At 41.1% G+C, this 22781-nt stretch overlaps 1 protein-coding gene across 7 annotated transcripts in view; it reads left to right on the top strand.

Annotated features, from left to right (window-relative positions):
- LOC130493041 (membrane-associated guanylate kinase, WW and PDZ domain-containing protein 2-like) overlaps nt 1-22781 on the top strand; it is a 169104-nt gene that overhangs the window by 135271 nt on the left and 11052 nt on the right. For 5 of the 7 annotated variants that reach the window (XM_056866817.1, XM_056866815.1, XM_056866816.1 and 2 more), the window contains one exon: nt 6643-6781. In XM_056866817.1, the coding sequence (XP_056722795.1) occupies nt 6643-6781 (139 nt within the window). Of the gene's footprint in view, nt 1-6642; nt 6782-11460; nt 11572-22781 lie in introns of all 7 variants that reach the window. The other 2 variants (XM_056866820.1, XM_056866821.1) reach the window with 2 other exon arrangements.

The raw sequence follows: 22781 nt of genomic DNA, 5'->3' as shown, positions 1-22781 counted from the left end.
ATTGGACTCTATGGCATTGAAGTCCTCCCCAAACCCCACCCTCCTCAGGCTCCACTCCAGAAACCTCCCACAGGTGGCAAAGAGGAACCTGGCAACCCCTAGCCCCATGTGGACTTCTAGCTGTGTTGGCACTTTGCAATAAATAAGTGGGTTTTGGGTTGCAGTTTGGGCAATCGGTCTCTAAAAGGTTCGCCATCACTGCTATATAACTAATGACATAATGTTATTAAAAATTAGATTTATAACAAATGTCATCTCCAGTCTTTTCCCCCAATGGGGACCCACAGCTGCATTGTTTGCATTCCTCCATTTTATCCTCACAACAACCCTGTGAGGTAGGTCTGTCTGACAGTTTGTCACCCAGCAACCTTCTATGGCAGATTGGGGATCTGAATATTAGAGACACATGACAGGTTGCTTAAAAGCTCTCTTATAACATGTTGCCTATTGCGAAGATAACCTGGTTCAGGGTGTTCTAATTCCCTTCATTTTTGGCACTGCAATTTCTGTCATCATTCTAGAGTTGGTGGCCAATTTTCAAACATAGTATTATTTTCTGATGAGTTACGCCTGCCACAAGCAGAGAGCCTTAGCTTCCACTGCAAATAGCATGGAGCCAGGATATTCCCATTTCTTTCCGTTTTGGCCCTGGAACACCCACAAACGTCCTGAAGCTGGTGGCCAATTTTGAACCTCCTAGGTTTATTCTCTGATGAGTTATGTCTGCCATAAATGGACAGATGTAGATTCATGGTAAAAACAAGCCAAGTGATTTGTTTTATGATATGTGGTTTAGGTCAGGGTCATATGGGGGGGGGGGCATGTGGAATCTTTGTCCGAGGACCCATATGGTGGCTCTCACACTTGCACTTAATGCAAGTGTGTGTTTCAGCATCAAGCTGAGGGTCAAACTAGATGTGATGCCAGGAAATCCATGAACAGCACATCCTCTGTGTTTTTAATTAATAAATAGCATTCATGGATTACTCAAATCATATTGGGGCCTGGTTGCAGCAGGGCACCTTTTCCTTCCATGTTGCTTTGCCATCCCCAGGGCCAAACCAGCCAAGAAACTGTGAGTTCTGTGTCGGGACCTCCCTCTCATTTTTTGAATTCTGTGATTCAGGCACGCTTATTGGGAGCAAAGCATGAGGGTGTGCATGTGTTAAGTCCCATCAAGTCGCTTCCAACTTATGATCCTATGAATTTACATCATCCAAAACATCCTAACGTTAACAGCCTTGCTCAGGTCTTGCAAACTGAGGGCTGTGGCTTCCTTAATTGAATCAATCTATCTCATGTTTTCCTACTTTCAACTTTTCTTAGCATTATTGTCTTTTCCAGTAAGTCTTGTTTTCTCATAATGTGACCAAAGTATGATAGCCTCAGTGTTGTCATTTTATCTTCTAGGGAGAATTCAGGCTTGGCTTGATCTAGAACCCACTTGCCTTTTCAGCAGTCCATGTAAGGGGGAATTAAGCCTCCCCTTGTATCAGTTTTCTGACTGAAAATGCCTTAGGGGATGCTGTTCTGGGGCAAACAGCTCCTTGGGGCTATTTTAGGTCTTGGCCCCAATTCGATTCAGGCCCTTGAGTTTCTGATAAGTAAAGCAGGTGAAGAGTTTTTTTGTTCTGTCTGGCGTTCCTTCAATTACCTTGCCTTATGTTTTAATTTCTGGGTCTGTGTTTTTATAGATGTACTTTACCTTTGGTTTTTTTAATTGGTTTTTGATTGTATTATAGTGTTCTGCATTTAATTGTGGCCCTGATTGGCCAGAAAGGCAGAATATCAATTCAATAAATAAATAAATAAATAAAATTTCATAATCCCTTGGAGCTCCAGACACAGAATTTCCAGTATTTCATTTTGTTTGTGCCTCTTTTAGTTCCTGTAACAGCTTATTTGCCCTGCAGGGGGAAACCTACAGCCAGTGGGCTCAATCCCCACCCCAGTTTGCTGCTGCCATTTATGCTCCATAAAATAATACTATTTATCATAAGAATCCTTTCCAGACTTCTTATGAAGTTCTGCAGCACCAAAACTTTGGAAAGCTTGTGTGTAGAATTGCCTTTGGGGAAGCCAGGAATGTAAGCATTTGCAGGATCAATAGGAACTTGTTGGGGAAGACAAGATATGTCACAAGAAATCAATAGACATTTCCTGGTCTTATTGGGAGGAGTATGATAAGAGGGGCATTCATGACTTGCCAGTTAAATAGAAGTAATTCAAAAAGGTGTGTGTATACATCAGAGTCTCATTATTTTACTAGGTTTTAAAAGCTTTACACTTTTATTTGTAATTAACCTATCAACGATAATGCCCCTTAAATGTTCCCCGGGAATATTATCTTCTCATTATTGTCACAAAGCGGGCCACCCAATTTCATAGCTCACTTGCTCGAGTGCATGGCTGGAGAATCTGAATTAATCTGAGTTGAAATGACACTTCTTCTGTAGAGACACGCTCCACCACTTTCCTAAGTGTAATAAGAGAATAATTAAAATATAACTTACAATTGCTATGCCTGTTTGTTTATTGTTGTTGTTGTTGTTGGTTTTGTTAATTTGCATATTATTCAATGCCCAGTTTGTGCATAAAAAGAAATTGAACTCTCTGGAGCTTCTTTTTCTCCAGCATCCAGATAATTTTCAAAGCCACTCTACCAGTCTGCTAAGGTCCTTGGCTCCCACAGTCCCCAAACCTCTTGTTATTATTTAGACATTTGGGGATCCAAAGCGGTTTAACAACTTTGTTCTCCCTCCATTTTATCCTCACAACAATCCTGTGTGGTAGATCAGGGTGAGAGTCACTGGCTCAAGGTCATCCAGCAAGCTTCCTGACAGAGTGAGAATTCAAATCTGGGTCTCCCAGATCCTAGTCTGACAGTCATCACACCTATACCATGTGGCCTCTGTTGAGCATTCAGTCTGTGGTGTAGTTGTTAGAATATTGGACTAAGATATACGGTAAGAGACCCAGGCTAAAATCCCTGTTCAGCGCTACACTTGCAATGTGGGCATTTTCAGTGGCTTCAATAGTGTTGGCCACTTGGGACCCTCATAATTGAAGGAGCATCTCTTCTGGAACAGACTGCGGTACCTGCTCAGCACTCTCCTCTGACTGTGGTGAAGGAAAGTGCCATCAAATTGCAGCCAACTTACGGAGACACCATAGGGTTTTCAAGGCAAGAGGCATTCAGGGGTGGTTTGCCATTGCCTGCCTCTGCATAGCAACCCTGGGCTTCCTTGATTGTCTCCCATCCAAGTACTAACCAGAGCTTACCTGGCTTAGCTCCTGAGCAGACACAGAGCTGGGGGAAGGAGCGCCTGTGGCCAGGGGAAGGGAAGGGGTGTGCCGCACATGTGTGCGCATGGGTGTCAGGCGCTGGTGGCCAGGGGCAGAGACAAAGAGAGGGAGAACAGCAGCCAGTGGGCATGGATGCAGCTGCCCACCCACAGCATGGCTGGTGCACGCGCTGCCCTCCCGCCTGCATTCAGCTCATGCTGTTCAGTCTCGGCGTGAGGAGAGGAGGGGGGCACCAGCAGGCATCTAGAACAGATGAGTGCTACCGTGGCCCAGCTGGTGCATGCACCGCCCACCCTCAGCTCAGGTGTGTGCTGTTCAGGGGCCTGTCCTCTCATCACGCCCGGGACCAGTACAAGCTGAGGGTGAGCAGACGGCATGCGCACCAACCAGGCCATGGGCAGGCAGCTGCGCACGTGCCACGGTGGCGCTCCTCCCCGTGCCCACGCTCCCTGTGCTCATGCTGGCGCCCCCTCCTTGTGCCTGGGGCAAGTGCCCCCTCCAGACCCTCCCCCCCCCAAGATCCATCCCTGCGCCCGAGATCTGACAGGCTAGCCTGTCAAGGCCCTCGGATTGTACCATCCCTTAAATCTGAATCTGCTGTAGTTTGAAACCAGTATTTTTTCCATTGTAGATCCAGCTCTCTAAAACAGCCTCCTGGAGGAGCATAGGAGGGTTCCTTCACTAGCACAGTTTTGCAGGCATTGTACAGTCTTTTCTTCAAAAGGGCTTTAAATGGAGGATGGTGCAGGAACCATTACTACTGGTGGTGTGTGTGGGGGACTAGCTTGCTTGTCTGTCTTCGAATAGTTATTATTATGTTTGAATTGTTTTGTTCAGTATGGTTAGCACTGTTTTGTGAGTGGCGCTGAGCCACGGTGAGCAAGGCAGGTTAGGAATATTCACTAAATAAATACATAGGAGAGTAGGGCTTGGTGTCCAGTTGTTCAGCAAAAAAGAGCACAGGTTACGCAAAAGCAGTTTCTGTTGAAGGAGAACATAGGGTGCAGGATCAGGGAAGCAAAGTATTCGTGTGGCTTTTGTGTTGCTGTTGTAAACTTTTCAGTAACTGCACCTCCCTAGACTCTATGTCACAATTTTACCATAAAAAGTGTGCCTCTGATCAACAGCCAGATGCCTTCCATGGTGACAATGCTGTCTGTGCACAGAAGACTCCCTGCATTGTGCGATTGCAGAGCAGGTGTGCTACTCTCATGCTGATGTGTTGAATTAGTCTGCTTGGCTTTGTATCCCATACCCTGGCATCAGTACCTTGTTCAGACAATCCAATCGAGGTTGTACGTCGTTCTGTGCTGTGGCAGTCAAATATCCTGGCAAAAGTAAATTGTTGTTTTCTTGAGCTGAAAAATATTGACAGCTGGGCTGTTATTCTGTTGATTCAGTGCTTCCTTGAGTGAACCTACATACAATCACACTGGTGGGTGATAACCTCGGCTCATCAGTACAGACTGCTGTTGGATTTAGGGACCAATTGTATTCCACCCTCAGTTCTTATCTGTACAGCATGTGTGGCAAACCAAGATACTCGTTCATTCTTTGAGAGTACCTCGTACACATTTGTCCTGGTCGGTGCTGATCTTGCAGTGAGGATAAGAAGATGTACTTATAGCATAATAAGAGGATTTTTGTGACCTTCTGGGTATAAAAGACGTTGTGGTCCATAAAGAAGGAGAGCCAGAGAAGGAGATATGCTCAGTTCAAATGGCATATTTCTTTCTTAGAAGATATATCTGCCTTTGTAAAAACAAAACAAAAAACACAGTATGGTTGGAGAACACAGGATAGCAGGGGCATGGGGGGAAAGAAAATTCTGGGGGCCCTGCCAACCCATGCAGCTAAGGATATCGTGTGATTTGCTTTCATGTGGTGTTTGGGATAGGCCTGGGTGGTCCAGGGGGAACAAGATAATTCTTGGCAGCCCTGCATGGTAAAACTATTTTGCTGAAGCTGAGTAGGTCTAGATCTGATCAGTACCTTGATGGGAGGGAGACCTCTGGGGAACTCAGTCTATGCTGATTTGAGTTTCCTGCTGGAAGAAAGGTGGGATAAACAAACAATAAATAAATAACCAAATCCCAGTTTCCTGAATTCCATTACACCCAGAAATGGAACTTGCAGTGGAGAGGCGGACTGTCTCATTTCCAAGAGGCAAATTGACACAGTTGAGAGGGAACATGTTTCCCCTCCTCCTTTTTATGGAGCCAGCGTGGTGTAGGGAGCCAGCATGGTGTGGTGGTTAAGAGCGGTGGTTTGGAGTGGTGGAGTCTGATCTGGAAAACCGGGTTTGATTCCCCACTCCTCCTCATGAGCGGTGGAGGTTAATCTGGTGAACTGGATTTGTTTCCCCACTCCTACACACAAAGCTAGCTGGGTGACCTTGGGCTAGTCACACTCAGCTCCACCTACTTCAAAGGGTGTCTGTCGTGGGGAGGGGAAGGGAAGGTGATTGTAAGCCGGTTTGATTCTCCCTTAAGTGGTAGAGAAAGTCTGCATATAAAAACCAACTCTTCGGCTTCTTCTTCTTCTTTATCCTCACAATGACTCTGTGAGATAGGTGAAACTGAGATAAGATGATGTGACTAAGGTCACTTGGTAAGTTTCATGGCAAGTAGAGATCTAAACCCTGATGTCCCTGGTTCTAGCCCAGCACTCTAACCACTACAACACTTCCTCTCCCCTCGCTCTGGACACACAAGCCTATTTCTTCTAAAACAAAACAGGAATTCGTATTTAAAAAAATAGCCAGGACACAGCACAATCCATTCAGGTAAAGTTAAGCAGTTTTGATGCTCACTGATTTCATTAGGAGAAAGTTTCCTTCACTGAAAACAAATGACTTAATAACATTGACTGATTGGGGGTTAATTGAATTAAATGTCTTGTCTATGTCAATGTGAAGGAAGACCTGAAAAGTATGGACATAAATGCCATTAACAGCCCTACGATCAGGTCTGAGTTGGCCAAGTTCCAGTACTGGGCTCTGTACAATTGTACAAGAGCACCACTAAATAGACATGGGTCAATGTGTTGAGTGCCTTTAGAAATGTCTCCATCTGTTCCCTGTGTGAGTGTCTGTACAAGTAATGCAGCCAGGGCTGAGAGGGTGGTTTTAGGCTCAGATGGGGTGCAGAGAGAACCCTAGAATGACCATCTGTACCCCAGGGAGAAAGAAATGTTACGTTGGTATGTACAGTGCAATCGAGGACCATCAGAAAGTATATTGTATATACATATATATTGTATGTGTGTGCGTCTATGAGTGACATTAAATGCTCCATTCAGCTGTGACTAATATGGCATCTTTTTTCTCTCTGGCAGGTGGGGGATCAAATAATTGAAATTAATGGGGAAAGCACAAGAGACATGACACATGCCAGAGCAATAGAGCTAATAAAATCTGGTGGCAGGAGAGTGCGGCTGCTATTGAAACGTGGAACTGGACAAGTCCCAGAATATGGTGGGTTTTCACTTTTTTAATTATCCATCTGTGATGCTTTTATGTTTGAGATTTCATTTTATTTGATGCTATGTATCAGTGGTGCACTGAAGTCCCAAAGCCAGTTGTTATCCAGCTACCACACTGTTAGGTTTAACTAAGTAATTGTATGTGACTTACTTATAAATATGCTTCTGCATCATAGGTATGGTTATATTACTTCCACCTATGCTAGCCCCACTGTCCCATTAGATACGAACCTTAAGGTTGAAATATGTGGCTTGGGGTATGGAAGCCGTCTGTCAGCTCTTGAGGAGCATGTTATGAAAGCTGACTTTCGAGATGGTTCAATTTCATGTATTAAGTGTGTAAGTGTGCAGTTTAAACTATTGTCCTAAATTGAGTTATACACTTCTAAGTCCATTGAAGTTAAAGGGCTTAGAAGGGAGTAACATCTTAGGGTGGCACAGTTAGTTGCTAATAAAAACAGCACCTTCTAGTAATAAATTAATGTTTCCATCAAGAATTATTTCTTCTCTATGTGTGTATGTGTTGTGTGTGTATTTAGTGAATACTTTTGGTTTCTGATCTTTCTGTGTGGATATATGTTAATTTTCTACAGGGGATTTGATTGAGTATACACGAACATTTATTTATTTATTTATTTATTTGTTTGTTTGTTTGTTTGTTTATTTATGGTTCTGATTTTGAAAAAGAGAGGGAGAGGCAATGAGAGGGAGAGAGCCATCCTGGATTCTAATTAGATGGGAAGGTAGGATATTAAATAGAAAAATAAACAACCAATAATCTATAAACTAATAGCAATGTGTGCCCCCCCATCTGCAGATACCTAAGTCCAAGGATCAAGGTCACACAGACAATAAGCAGACTTTTCTGAAAACTTCAGGGACTCCCCAGGTTTGCAGAAAATCTGAAATTTCCCCCCAATTAAAATAAAAAATGTGTGACTGGGAGCTGCAGCGGAGCTCAGCAGCAGCTGCAGCAGTACCCTCGAGTCTGGCTGCGGCGGCAGCAGATGCCGGGAGCCACTCTGGGCCTGGCCATGATGGTGGAGGACACTGGGAGATGCTCAGGGCCCAGCCGCAGCAGTAGCAGGTACCGGGAGCCGTTCTAGGCTCAGAGCAGCTCCCAGACATCACTTCCACCAGGCTCCTAGGTGAGTAGTTGAGCCTGGACTCATACCAGCTTAGCAGTTGGGGGGGGGGGGAGATGGGATTTCCCTCACATACATGTTTTGCAGGAGGGGCTTGTATTATTTAAGAATAGTCATAGGAGTGTATTTTTCCCCCAGTATACGTATCAGGAAGTCATTGTCTTAGCTTTTAAGCAAGCACATGAGGACAAAAATATTCATTCAAGAACCCATTGTCTCACATGGTGCATAGTCCATTCCTGACTGATACATATCCAGACTCTTCTAAATAAAGTTTCCAGGGAAAGAGATTTCATACTTTCCTTGAATTCTGATCCTCTTCAGAGTTAGGTGAAATCCCCATTGCAATCAATAACTTCAAGCATGCCAAACTCTGCATGGGATCAGGCTGTTAATAAGCTTGTTGCAAAAGATGACTGTTTAGGGTAAGAGCATAATGTAATTGCTATGTTATGGGCTATCCTGATTTTGTCAAAAAAGCTAAGCAGGGTCGGCCCTGGTTAGTACTCAGATGGGGAACCACAAAGGAATACCACGGTTGCGATTGCAAAGAGATGTTGGTTGGGCTCAGCACCTCTCGGTACAATTCTGCGGAGAAAATAGGTCAGGTGCCAAAGACGTTCTTTCCGATCTCAACAAGTGGAGACTCACGAGGCTCACTGTGGAGAATCCCATCCCCCCCCCCTTTGCTCACTTGCCTACCCACCTGCAGCACGGCCACCTCCACAGGCCTGGCTCCAACTTCTCCCTACCTGGCAAATTTATGGGGGAGGGGAATCTTGTTCGCCCTCCCCCTCTTCAGTTCTGCCCACCCTCCCTCTCCCCCAAAGTTCTGCGTGCCTGCCCATCTGTTTTTCCTCCTCGCCACTGTGCCTGCCTGCTGTCCACAACCTGCCCTCCCCACTACTGCCACCTGTCTGTTCTCCTTTCCATTGCTCTGCAGAGAGCAGGAGCAGGATGGGTGCAGCTGTGTCTCCTGCCTTTCCCTCCACCCCTCACCTGCCTGCCTGCAGCTCCACAGCCTATCTGGCTCAGTGGTGGTGGCAGCTCCTCCTCTGTTTCTCACACTACATGAGGCAGACGGATGCCACCAAGCCAACAGAGGCTTGTTGTCTGTATAGACAATATGCCTCTGTTTGTGGGGGATTTCACATACCTTCCATTTTTTTAACTTTTCACATTTTTCAACAAACCCAGGAGTTCCCCTAGGTCTGTAAAAAAAAAAAACTGTTCTCTCTACATGATTCTTAGTTTTAAGGATCTGCAGATGGGGACATGTTGAGAATTAGATCTAGTGATGATGTAAAAAAATGTTTTAAAAAGACATAAGAAGCCACACCCAAAATGTTCACCCTATTTAAACAACAACCTTGGTAACAAAAAGAATCTGTAGGCATAGTTGCAACATCTGCAGATATTTTCCAACCATTGCAAAGAGTTTTCCACACAAAAAAGATATTAATGATATATTTTACCACCACTGCAGAGCATTTTAGCTTGCATCTTATTGAATGTTTGCACATGCACCACCCCTAAGGCAAATAACACCCTCTAGAGCCATTTTGGGTTTGGAAAATGGCTCGGGGGGGGGGGGGAAGCAGGATTCCTTCCCTGCCCCCAGCAACATGGTCCCAATCCATATCATGTCCCTGCAGCACTTCTAAACACAGGGAGCGTGGTTATATAGGATTGTACTGCATGATGCTCATCCATGCATAGCATATTCCCAGTTCAGTGTATAACCTGATCTGTACCCAAAAAACTGTCATTTCATTTATGTGGGGTAAGTTCTACATTTAGTAGAAGCATAGCCAGGTTGGTTATATTACTGTTTAATTTTTGAATAGCTGGCTCAAAAGTTGCATAAATGCACTAAGAATTCCATATGGCATCTTGAATGTTTAATTTCTGACTCCTAACATTTCATTTCATTTCATTTCAGTAGCTGCCTTCCCTGCCTGAGAGTCTCTTATCTTGTTTCTCAGACGGGAGTTCAATTTTCAACAATCTGGCAGCTTCTGAGAAAACGTGCAGTGCAATATATCTGAATTAAAATTTCCTAGCGGTCAGGGATTAAGAATGTAGTCCAAATTTTGCTACTGTCCAGCAGTATACAAGGAGATAAAAGCAATATTAAGAACAAACACATGCTTAAAAAAAAAAAAGAAACCAACTGGGCCAGAAACCTACCTCTAAGGTAATTTGCTTATATGAAGATGACTCTCTCTCTCTCTCTCTCTTTATATATAAATATATACACACACCAAAAAAAACCCCAGCAACACTATAAACCATTGATAAAAGTTACATTTTAGTAACAAATTAAAACTCAAGAGGTGTATTACTCTAACCCACCGGAACTTATAAAAAAAATTGAACAAAGAACATTGTTAAAAGATTAACATTCAGAGTAAATCTGTCATTTAAATAACATAAAATAAACATTGAAACCACTCCGAGCTTAGTGTCGAAGCTGTGAAATAAAGGAAACCCTAGTACTGATATCTCGAGCCCATTATGAATTTGGTACCAATCTTTAAGCGACTGCCTAAATAAAGCTCACATTTGTGTTCAAATTTCACATCAACCTCTTGTGAATAAAGTATTTCTGAAAGACAAGTAAATCTTGAGTCTACCTGAGGACATTATGTTCCCTCCTAATGTGAATGCCGCTGCAGTCCCACCACAGGAACCAGCATGGCCTCTTGAATGACCCCTCTGTCTCCTCAGCACATGAAAGGCATGAGCACTTGAATTGCAGGGGACGGAACAAGAGGCCTGGTCACTTTCAGCCTCCCTGTTCCACCCTCCCTCTCCTCCTTAGGCTCCTGATTCTCACATTATGCCTACTCCAGGGAACAGAAGGAGTGCTAAGCACAAAAATGCCAGTCATGAGAATCAATTAATTTGTCTCTAAAGAAGTGGTCTTTAATGTCTGGAATAAAGCCTTGTTAGAAATGTGCCACCAGACTCCTGTTTCTTATTTTTTCCCATTCTGGTTATATCCGGCACATGTACTCATGAGAGGGTGGGACAAGGAATTGGGCCCATGGAAGTTGCTCTGCTTGTGTGGCAGGGGAAGGAAACACGCCCAGTGTTAACAGATCCTGGAAGCATATCACCAACAGCGCAATCTCAAGCAAGGCAATCCATCCTGGTTTGCTTTTATAAAGGACAGAATGGAGACCTTCTCCCATGAACCAATCAGACAATGTAGTAAAATGTTTCCATGTTTTCAACCATGAAGCCTTTTCTATGCACCTTTTCAAGGTTTATCCCACATTTCTCCAGAAGCTTCTTCTCAAATATGTTTTTAGAGTAGTTGTTCTCTCACTAATATTAATTGACTGCATGCATCTTTGTCTTACCTGTATTAGAAAAAGTTGCCTGTCGCTTATAAACATCTTGCTCAGCTGTTCTAATAATCTAATAATTATTTGCTATTATAATAATAATTTATTATTAATAATTATTAATAATGTGTCTTGATGTCTCTGGTTCTGTTAATTCTAATGATTGGTCCTAGGCTGTTCCTCCCCTTCCTTTAGGAATGGTACCTTCAAGCCTCTCCATGTGCATGAAAAGTGACAAGCATGGCTCCCCCTATTTCTACTTATTGGGCCACCCTAAAGACACGGTGTGTAAAACTCTGGATGTATATTTCTCATTCTCTAATATGCTTTCATTGTACAGAACTGTTCCAACTGAGTGTTTTTCTTACATCCTAACTTGTTTGTTGCCTTCTTCAGCACTAGACTCTTCTTTGATAGTTGAAAATCTGGCATATTCAATAAATTAAAAAGCACAGAAAAATCCTTGAATTCTATTTATTACTTTATTTCTACTCTGTCTTTCTCAAGGCAGAAAATACAACTTAATTTCATAGATGGGCTTTAATACCAGTATTTTCCACTGCTGCTGCATCCCTAGAGTTCTGGCTAGATATTTCAGTTATTTCCATATAATCTATGATGAATACTTAAAAAAAAAAGCCTAAAAGACATTTATTGCAGCGTAAACCTCTGTGAACCAGAACCTGTGCTCATGCACACTTCACACATCTAAGAAAGTGGAGTTCTGCCTCACATACCACAATAAAGCAGTGAGCCTTTAAGGTGTCACAAGACTCTGTGTTGCTTCTGTTGGAACCAGGGCTGGTTCTTTGGCCAATCTACCCAAGCGATTGCCTTAGGCAGCACAGTGAAGAGGGAGCCGGAATGCTGCAGTGGCTCACTGCAGTGAGAGCCAGCGTGGTGCAGTGGTTTGGAACGGTGGAATCTAATCTGGAGAACTAGGTTTGATTCCCCACTCCTCCACATGAGTGGCGGGCGCTAATCTGGTGAACCAGGTTGGTTTCCCCACCAGAAATGTTGCTTGGCGGGGTGGGGGTGTCCTGTTTGCCTTCCTCTAACACCACATTTCCATCCCAGGGCACATGTAACATGACTCAGGTTGGGAACCCATATCCTGACACATGGATTTTGTATCATGTATTTTCACCCTCAGCGGCCTTGTCACAAGGATTCTGCTTGCACCTGACTAATAGCAGCACAGGAGGAGGAAACAAATAGACCTTGCTTGGGACACCGAAATCCCTTGAACTAGCTCTGACTGCAACAGACTAGCACAGCAACCCCTCTAGAATTTGTAGTGTAACAGTATTGCTCAAATAAGAACTGTTAGCCAGATAGGTTATAACCTGTACACTAGTACTTAAGAGTAGGTCCCACTGGACTCCACAAGATCAACTCCCCAATAGATGAGCAACACTACTATACAGCAGCAAGTCTCGGAGAGCTGGTTCCATAGAACATGGATATGTAGAAAATCAAACCTCTTGTGCCATATTGTAAAGTCTCTGACCACCCCTATGCCTGTTTAGCCAAAAGCCTTGCTATGTTCGATGGGGCTGTCTGCTTCCTTGGCAAAGGTTTCCTCCATTTCCCTCTTCCACATTTTGCTACATTTCTTACCTGGGGTACAACCCTAATTTTGCATCCAAAAAAGATCAATCAATTTCTGGGCCTTCCTATAAAGGATGCAAAAATGGAAACAGTTTTTTTAAATGATATCATTTGCTTTTACTTTTGTCTTCTTTCACTGGTCATGCAGTTCTCATTGTTGAGTTCACATCTTTCACAGTATCATTATCGATACACACACAAATGAAAGTCCAGAAGCATTCAGTCTTGACAATAAGAAATAAAAATTTAAAGTATGACCAAGCAAAAATTAAGCATACTTTCATCCTATTGGTGTCTATGGGATAGCACATGCTGAACTCTCTGATTTGTAATCAGTGGGAGGAACACTTAACAACTTAATGTTGGCTGAGTGTTCCTCTGAAGTTTGCCCATCAAAGGCACAAATCCTGCAGAACATACAAAATGTGATGGTTCATGGTATTTAGTCCAAGGGCTATTTGTACATTCTAGTACGGTAGTTCGGTTAATTGAGAATAAAACTTGACAGGGTGTTGGCAGAACAATATATTAGCATGTGAGTGAGTTCAGCTTCATGCTTTAATTAAGTGGTCAAAATAAACTTCATGCTTTAATTAAGTGGTCAAGCACTTTATGCTTGAACGAATTTTTCAGTCACTATATTTTTTCAGAATGAAATTTTCAAGGTTGTTAATACCCAACATCGCCGAACTTTAAATGTGCCTGGCTTAGGATGCATCCAGAGAAGAGCCATAGAGCCTCATTGTATCCCATGAAGAAATGATTTATTAGGCTTACCTGTTCACTAGCCAAAAATAACTTTTGGAAATGGACCAAAGAAAACGACATTGTTATTGCAATTTATTTTTCAAGACTTGGTATTTTAATTGGACCATTTTCAAGCTCCAGCTGTTGATTCAGCACAAAGGAAACAAGCAAATCAATCCATAATATTTGTTCAAGTCAGCAGTAGTAGCTGCACCAAAGTGTAAATTAGTACAAATAAAGTGTTGTACAGCGGAGTCCATGTAAACAAGTAAATCTCATTGTATCCAGTACTGTTTACTTCCAAGGAAATGTACATAGCATCATATCCCAATTCCCTTTCAACAACAATGCAGCTAACTTTCCCTGGATTATATGAAGTCACCTTGCACAGGGTCAGACCATTGTTTCATCTAGCCCAGCATTCAGAGGCAGCTCAAGGCATTTTGCTGTCTGAATACCTTCTTCCAATTCCAGATTTTAGGCAAGCTTCAGAGGAAGTGCCTTTGCAGCCCACCTTCAACCTAGGCCAGGCAGAGAGGCATACATCTCCATTTCTGTGCCACTACCACTTGGCATGGATTCAAGGTGGAAGTGGCAGGAGCCAGTCAAGGGCAGCATAGAAAGAGGGTAGCTTGGGAAGTGAACTGCCCAGCAGCAGTATCATCTCCTCTGTCTACCAGCATTTCTCCAGAGTCTCAAGCAGGGATCTTTCCTACTCTGCTACACTTAGGTGCCTTTAACTGGTGTTGCTAGGGATCAAACAGGGACATTCTGCATCAAAGCACGTGGCCTACCACTGGGCAATGGTCCCTTCCTTATGGTACCTCATTACATGCAAAAAGGATCTAGGAGTCTTAGTAGACCATAAAGTGAATATGAGTCAGGAATGTGATTAGACTTCACATGGAGTACTGTGCTCAGTTTTGGGCACCACAATTTAAGAAGGATGTTGACAAGCTGGAACATGTCCAGAGGAGGGCAATGTGGATGGTGAGGGGTGTGGAGACCAAGCCCTATGAGGAAAGGTTGAAGGAGCTGGGTATGTTTAGCCTGGAAAGGAGATGACTGAGAGGTGATATGATAGCCATCGTCAAGTATATGAAGGGCTCTCATATAGAGGATGGAGCAAATTTGTTTTCTGTTGCCCCAGAAGGTCAGACCAGAACCAACGGGTCAAAACTGACTTTTAAAAGTTTTCAGCTAAACTTCCTGACAGAGCGGTTCCTCAGTGGAACAAGCTTCCTCGGGAGGTGGTAGGCTCTCCTTCTTTGGAGGTTTTTAAGCAGAGACTAGATGGCCATCTGACAGAAATGCTGATTCTGTGAACTTAGGCAGATCCTGAGAGAGATTACCCTTTCTTTCATGCCCAGTGTAATGTCGATCATCACTTTGGGTCAGGAAGCAATTTTCTGTCTTTCTCTGGGCATAGACCAGGGGTCACAAGGTGAGTGGGGGGGGGGAGTTGTGAATTTCATGCATTGTGTAGGGGGTTGTACTAGATGACCCTTGAGGTCCCTTCCAGCTCTATGTTCAACAGCTTCACATTCACTATGTAAAGAATTTATTTCAAACTTATTGACTCCCCTGTCAATAGACAGTATTCTTAACTTTTTAATAACAAGTCATTTCCATTTTTAAAAAAAATATTAATTAGAAAAAGACAGATATAAAATTTCAATGTCATTTCCAATAGCAAAATACATTTCAGTGTCACTTATTTTGGACTGCAGCCTAATCTGTTTTAAGTATTTTAAGCAGTATAACAAATGAAAATCACTGTCTTTGAGATGTAGAAATAGTTCAAATTTTTAAAAACAATTAAAAAGGGTAAAACAGGTCAGTAAAGCTATCAACAGTGTATGTATCTAAACAGCAACAGAACCAGGAGAGTAAACCAACCGCACCCATAAAAATAGGCCATAAAAGCATAAACAATGGGGAAATTGAGTCATGTCACAATCAGCCAGGTAATTTGATGGTGGCCCTTCAGGTAGCCCTTAGTTCCTGAGTTGTTCATGACACATGAACACATGAAGCCCTTGGTCCATCAAAGTCAGTATTGTCTACTCAGGCCAGCATTTATTGTCTACTGTCTGCCTAGTCTGGAAAAGCGTTATTCAAATGTTTTAAATAAATACCCTACCTTATAAGCACTTTTCTTTAGCTGGGATTGGAAATGGTGCTGTAGGTGAGCAAGGCAGCTGCTGTTGCAGTTCTGAGAAGGAATATGTTATCTTATTCAGCGGGACACCAGTAGACCGGAATCAACGGTTCCTAGAAACTTGTTACAGTTCCTAGGACATCTCTTGAACATGACAATACATTTATAATACTGGACAAGAGTATAAGTATAATAAAAACACATTTATTTACATTATATAAAATATGCTTTTGGTTGCAAAGTCTTAACATATTATATAAGGCTAGACATCATTAGTCTTAAACATTTTATGTAACACGAAGTAGCAAGTAATCATTCACACTCTGTATGCCTCCATAAAGGAGTATCTAAGTCAGAATATACCTCATAAAGTATTAGTAGTGCAATGCACCTTCATTCAGGATATAAAGTTACAGAAATCCTGTCAAAATATGGTTAATTCTTTGGAAAAAGATTAGGTTAGAAGCATCCTAACTTAAATCATTCAAAATATCATACAGAAGACAATATATCTTGCTATGTCATCTGCAAACCTCTAAGTAGCTAAGTTCTATAAGAACATATGAATTTATCCCAAAGTATCTGTATTTTCTAAGTCTTGAATCGTTAAAGACTTCTATCAGTATTCTTAGCTATAAAGAAGACCTCTGATCACCATTAAGATCAGGCATTGTCTATGTACATGCTATGCATGTTCCTTTTAGTATTAGACAGCAATGCTGAATATATAAATACTATGTGTTAGCTTAAAGCTGTTTAAAGTCTCTCTGGCAGTGTCAATTGTAGAGAGTTTTGTATGTGAACTTATGGTTCAAATATGTGTATGCGCTGTACAGTGTATAGGCATTGTGCATATCTCACAGAGTACAGAGAGTCTCCTTTTCTGTCAGGAATATCTCTGGTCTCTACTCTGAGGAGTTTCAGAAGTCCCTCTGTTAGGTAGAGGACTTTCTGACACTATCTCAGAGGTCTATCTATTAGTCCTGTGTTCAGGATGTTCTTTAGCATTGGTAAGCCAAATAGGTTTAATTTGTAAGAATCCATTAATCCAATGGACTCTCAATGTTCCAATTTATGGAAAGATCACTGCGCTTAGATTTTTATTCAAAGGATAAGAATTCTAAGGGTCTCCATCCTCTTCTAGTAATAGAGCAGTCTCACAAGAAGACTGTGAATATTATAAGATATGTTGAAATTAGGGCTGTCAAAAAAAAAATTCGGTACAGTTCGGATTCGGCCGAATTTGGCCCTTGTGGGTTCGGTACGTGCCGAAGTCCGAACTCCCCCACTTCGGATCCGTTCAATTCGGCGGGAATTCAAAGTTCGGAAAAAAAATTCGGCCGAATAAAGCCATTAAAAACACAATCGCACCTTTCCGCGGCTCTGGAGGGGTGCATTTTTGGGCTTAGAGGTCCCAAACTTTCAGCAGAGCTTCAAAGGACGTATATTGAAAAACTCCCCAAGTTTTGTAAAGATTGGGTCGGGGGGGGTGAGATATGGGCCCTGAAAGGGGTCCCCCCACCCTTAATGTGTATCTCTCAGCAGAGCTTGCCGCCCACGCACAAAGCTCTCAGCCCCGACAAACAGCTGATGAGAGCAAGGGCGGGGCAGGTGCTAAGAACTTTGCAAAGCAACACAACTGAAAAGCAACACCTTTGCAAACATGCAAAGGGCGGGGCAGGTGTGAAGAATTTTGCAAAACAATACAACTGCAAAGCAACACAAGCACGCAATGCAACACCTTTGCAACAGTGCAAAGCAACACCTGACACCTGGGAGTTTGCATACCATGGAAAGGGACAGAGGCAGCTAGCTATGCATAATGAGCAGGAGGGGGTGGAATTTCTCCTTTTGCATTGGACTTGGGACCAGGCAGATGCATTCTTTAAGTCACCATTTGAAAACCAGTTTTGAGGATCAGCCTAAACCATAACAAAGAGTCGGAAGGATACCTTTTAGACTGACAAGAATTATCACCAATGAGAGGTCCGAAGGAAGGGGAGGGTGATTTCTCTTCCTGATTTTCCGGCGAATTCCTGCCACGTTTGCAGTAAGGGAGTGCCTGGAACGGAAGACTCTCTATAACACCCTCTCTATCATTGGAACTAAAACAACAGGAAGTAGCCGCGGGACTGAATATCCGTCGCACTCGAGTTACTTTCAAATCATTCCTGAAGGAATAACCATCGAGAAGAGGCGATAGAAGGTCTGCAGCACTAGTAACTTCCTGTTTACTTCCTGATTAATCCGATCTAGAGCGACCGAAAAAACTCACTGGTATTTTAAAACTTTAAAATGCAATTTTAAAGCCAATTTCGACTCTTTTCAACCCGAAAAAATTACTAGGCTGATCTTTGAACTATCATCTTTTAACCAGCACCTTAAAGGCCCTGTCGGTGGACATGTATTTTACCAGCTTTTTTTGAATGTAAATGTCTCGACCCCGCTCTGGCTCACTACATAGCCCTGCCTATACTAAACTAAGGGACTCTTTACAAACCCCGACCATGGAAAAAAAGTTACAGGATATGCTAACTAAACAAACTGAGGCAACAAATAAACAGTTTGAACAGATGTCTGCACAGATGACACAGTTGACTTCTATGATGACAAATCTTGGTCAAGCATCCCAAGCTATTAATCAGAAGTTGGATGTGGTCACTGGAGACTTGAAAGAAGTAAAAACTCAAATGATTGTTATGAAGACAGATATGCAAGCGATGGATGTATCAATTAAGAAAGTGATGGATGAGCACAAGGACACAAAGAAAAAATTAACAAGCCAAGAAAAACAGATTGAAACAATACAAGCGGATCAGATGGCGGCAAAAAATCAAATGGCAATGATGGAGATGAGAGTGAAAGAGACCAACCTTCGTATACGCAATTTTCCAGATATGATGGGAGATAATAAAGAATCTGCAATACCAAATTTGGCCTACTTATTTCAGATAGATGAACAAGAATTAAAACAAGCCATTAATAGAATATACAGGATACCACTACCTGCTAGAATGAGAAGATCTAAGCCAAGAGATTTGATGATAGTGTTCTATGACACCAGAGTTAAAGACAAGATTATGAAGATTCATTATGAAAATCCAGTGTCAGCAGGAGATTCCTCTCTTATACTACTGAAGGATATTCCAAGGCATCTACTTTCACAGAGGAATAACTACAAAGACTTTGTGTCTATACTGAAAGCTAATGGCATTAAATATCGTTGGATTATGCCACAAGGTTTGGCTTTCACCTATAAGGAAGTGAAAACGACAATTCTATCCCAAGCAGATGTGGGGAAATTTTTGAGAAAATATAAAATGGACCTTAAAGAATTATCTGGAGAGAAGGAGGAAGAAGAAGAGGAAGAAGAAGAGGTACAGGGTGCAGAAGGTGGTACTAAATTATAGACTTTTTATTTTGCTAAAAAATACTACATTATGGCAAAAGCAATTTCTTGGAATGTAAATGGACTGAATGAGAAAACTAAAAGGGCCAGAATCTTCAAATATCTACAGAAATATAAATACTCCCTAATCTGCCTACAAGAAACCCATATAGCTTCAAAGCATAAAAAATACTTGGAGAAACAGATGCTTGGACAAGCATTTATTGCTTCTGCTAAAACTAAAACAAAGGGAGTGGTAATCTATGCCCACCCCAGTCTCTGTCCAGAACTAGTATATAAAGACAATGAAGGAAGAATTGTAATTATCAGAACTAAAATATTGGGACAAAGGACAATAGTGGTTGGAATCTATGCACCCAATGAAGGGAAAAAATCCTTCTATGAAAAATTACATGACCTGATAACCCAGTACGCACAAGACCAAATTTTATTGATGGGCGACTTCAATGGAATTATTCTCCCATCTCTGGACAAAAAATCAAAAGCAAAAGATATCAATGATGGATGCTTGCCTAAAACTTTCTTTGCCATGGCTTCAGAATTAGAATTACAAGACATTTGGAGAACAATGAATACAACAGCTAAAGAATACACCTTTTATTCAGCAAGACACGATTCACACTCCAGAATCGATATGATATGGGCCAGTAAATCAATTTTCACGCAACTACGTAAAATTCATATTTTACCTAGAACTTTTTCTGATCACAATCCTGTTACCTTTGATTGGAACAATAAACAAGCATTTAGATGGCGAATGAACGATAAACTTTTAAAAGACAACAAGATACAAAAGGAATTACAGGTTTTAATGAAAGACTTTTTTGAAATTAACCTTAATGGGGAAACTTCTTTAAATACAGTTTGGGACGCATTCAAAGCTGTTCTGAGAGGTTTTATGATACAGAAACACTCGGCCTGGAAGAAGACTCAATTGCAATTTACAAACATACTTTGGAATTTACAAAATTTGGAGCAGAAATTGGTAATGGTAACACAGGAAGAGGAAAGAAGAGAAATTCAAATACAGATTTCTGCATCTAAACACCAATTAAATTTGGTAATAATGGAGGAAATGAATAAAAATCTGAAACTTGCTAAACAAAAGTATTTTGAATATGCAAATAAACCAGGAAAATTTTTAGCAACACAACTGAAGGACTCATTTCAAAAGAAGATTATAACAAAAATCCAAACTGCTAAAGGACCAGTTTATTCAACTTCAGAAATTCAGAAAGAATTTGTTTCATTTTACTCTAAGTTATATCAGAAAGAAAATACTCCAAAACAGAAAATAGACAAATTTCTAAACTCAATACAGATGAAAGCTTTGTCAATGACCCAGAGAGAATGTATTGAAGCTCCAGTAACAAGGGAAGAAATACAAGAAGCAATACTGAGACAAAAAACGGATAAAACACCTGGACCAGATGGAATTACTGCACTATTTTATAGAACTTTTAGTGACAATTTAGTTGGATTTTTTGGTTCACTTTACAATGCAATTTTGGACGAGGGAACATCCCCGGAGACTTGGTCACATGCATTTATATCACTGATACCCAAAGAAGGAAGAGATCCAGAAAAAACATCTAATTACAGACCTATATCGCTCTTAAATGTGGATTACAAAATTTTTGCTTCGGTTTTGGCATGTAGGATAAAGCAATTTATTAAGGATCTTATACATGAGGACCAAGCAGGTTTTATACCAGGAAGGCAAATAAAAGACAATGTAAGAATTTTACTAGATTCACTGGAATATTATGACCATAATATTCAACAAACTGCGGCTTTTGTATTTTTGGATGCAGAAAAAGCCTTTGATATGGTCTCTTGGAACTTTTTGAAACGGATTTTGGATAAATTGAATTTTGGAGATCGTTTTCAGAAAGGTATATCGGCTATTTATACCTCCCAACAAGCTAAAATTTTGGTTAATGAATCAATGTCAGATAACTGCCAAATCACGAAAGGGACTAGACAGGGATGTCCCTTGTCTCCACTTTTATTTTTGTTGGTGTTGGAACCGCTATGTGTGAAACTAAGAAGTATGGAGGACATCCGCGGGCTAAGAATTAAAAAACATGAATTTAAGTTGAGAGCATTCGCGGATGACCTACTGCTAATTTTGGAAAACCCAACACAGTCAATGAATATACTTCAGGAGACTTTGGATGATTTTGGAAAAGTATCAGGCTTTAAAGTGAATCAAGAAAAAACAAAGATAATATTTAAAAATTTATCGGAAATACAACAACAGGAATTTATATCATATACTGGCTGGGAGAAAGCTAACAAAGTTAAATACCTGGGAATTTGGATCACTGCAAAGAATAAAGATCTGTTAACCAACAATTACCTCAAGTTATGGGGTAAGATTAAAACTGATATGATTATATGGTCAAACAAAAAATTGTCATTAATGGGACGTATCTCAACGATCCAAATGAATGTCTTACCGAGGATGCTCTTCTTATTCCAAAATTTACCAATAATATCACAAACAAAATATTTTGAAACTTGGAGGAAAGACATTTCAAACTTCATCTGGCAAGGAAAAAAACCAAGGACTGCTTATAAATACTTGGTGGATCTAAAAACTAGAGGAGGTTTAGCACTGCCTAACTTTCAACTCTATGCTGAAGCGGTAGCTTTAGTATGGCTAAAAGACTGGATGAATTTGTCAAATGTACGTTTGCTAGACTTGGAAGGTTATAATAACTTAAGTGGATGGCATGGTTATTTGTGGTATGATAAAATTAAACTACAAGCAACATTCCGTAATCATATAATCAGGTCCTCTCTACTTCGTATTTGGATGAGATATAAACACATTTTGGAACCAGAAACACCGATGTGGATATCGCCCCAAGAAATGCTAACTTTGCGCCCACTTAGACCAGACAAATTTATTACTTATCAAGATCTAACTAATTGGGAAGGAAAGAAATGCTCACTAAAAGACTTTCAACTGCTTAAGGATGATTTACAATGGCTTCAATATTACCAAATCAAATCAGTTTTTGTACAAGATGCAAAAAAAGGTTTCTCTAAAGAAAAATCTCCTTTTCAAAGGATTCTACTAGACAATAATACAAAGCTGATTTCTAAAATGTATAATCTCCTTTTAACAATATACTGTGAGCAGGACACGATTAAACCAACTATGATCGATTGGGCTCAAAATGTGGGACATGATATTGTTTTAAATAAATGGGAAAGATTATGGTCTAAAGATTTAAAAGGAATAAAAGCACAGTCAGTGCGAGAAAACATCTATAAAATGATGTATAGATGGTATCTAACACCCAAGAAAATTGCAAAGATTTATAAAACGATGTCCCCTATTTGTTGGAAATGTAACAAAGAAATTGGTTCCTTTTATCACATGTGGTGGACCTGTGACAAAGCCAAAGACTTCTGGGACATGATTTATAACGAACTGAGACTAATACTACAAAAGAATATATCCAAAACACCAGAAATGATGTTATTGAGTATGATTCCAGACGACTTAGCAACACAAAGAACCTTTTTGATATATGCCACAACAGCTGCGAGAC

The sequence above is a fragment of the Euleptes europaea genome, unplaced genomic scaffold (assembly GCF_029931775.1).
Source record: "Euleptes europaea isolate rEulEur1 unplaced genomic scaffold, rEulEur1.hap1 H_6, whole genome shotgun sequence".
NCBI lineage: Eukaryota > Metazoa > Chordata > Lepidosauria > Squamata > Sphaerodactylidae > Euleptes > Euleptes europaea.
This window is presented reverse-complemented; position numbering and strand designations above follow the sequence as displayed.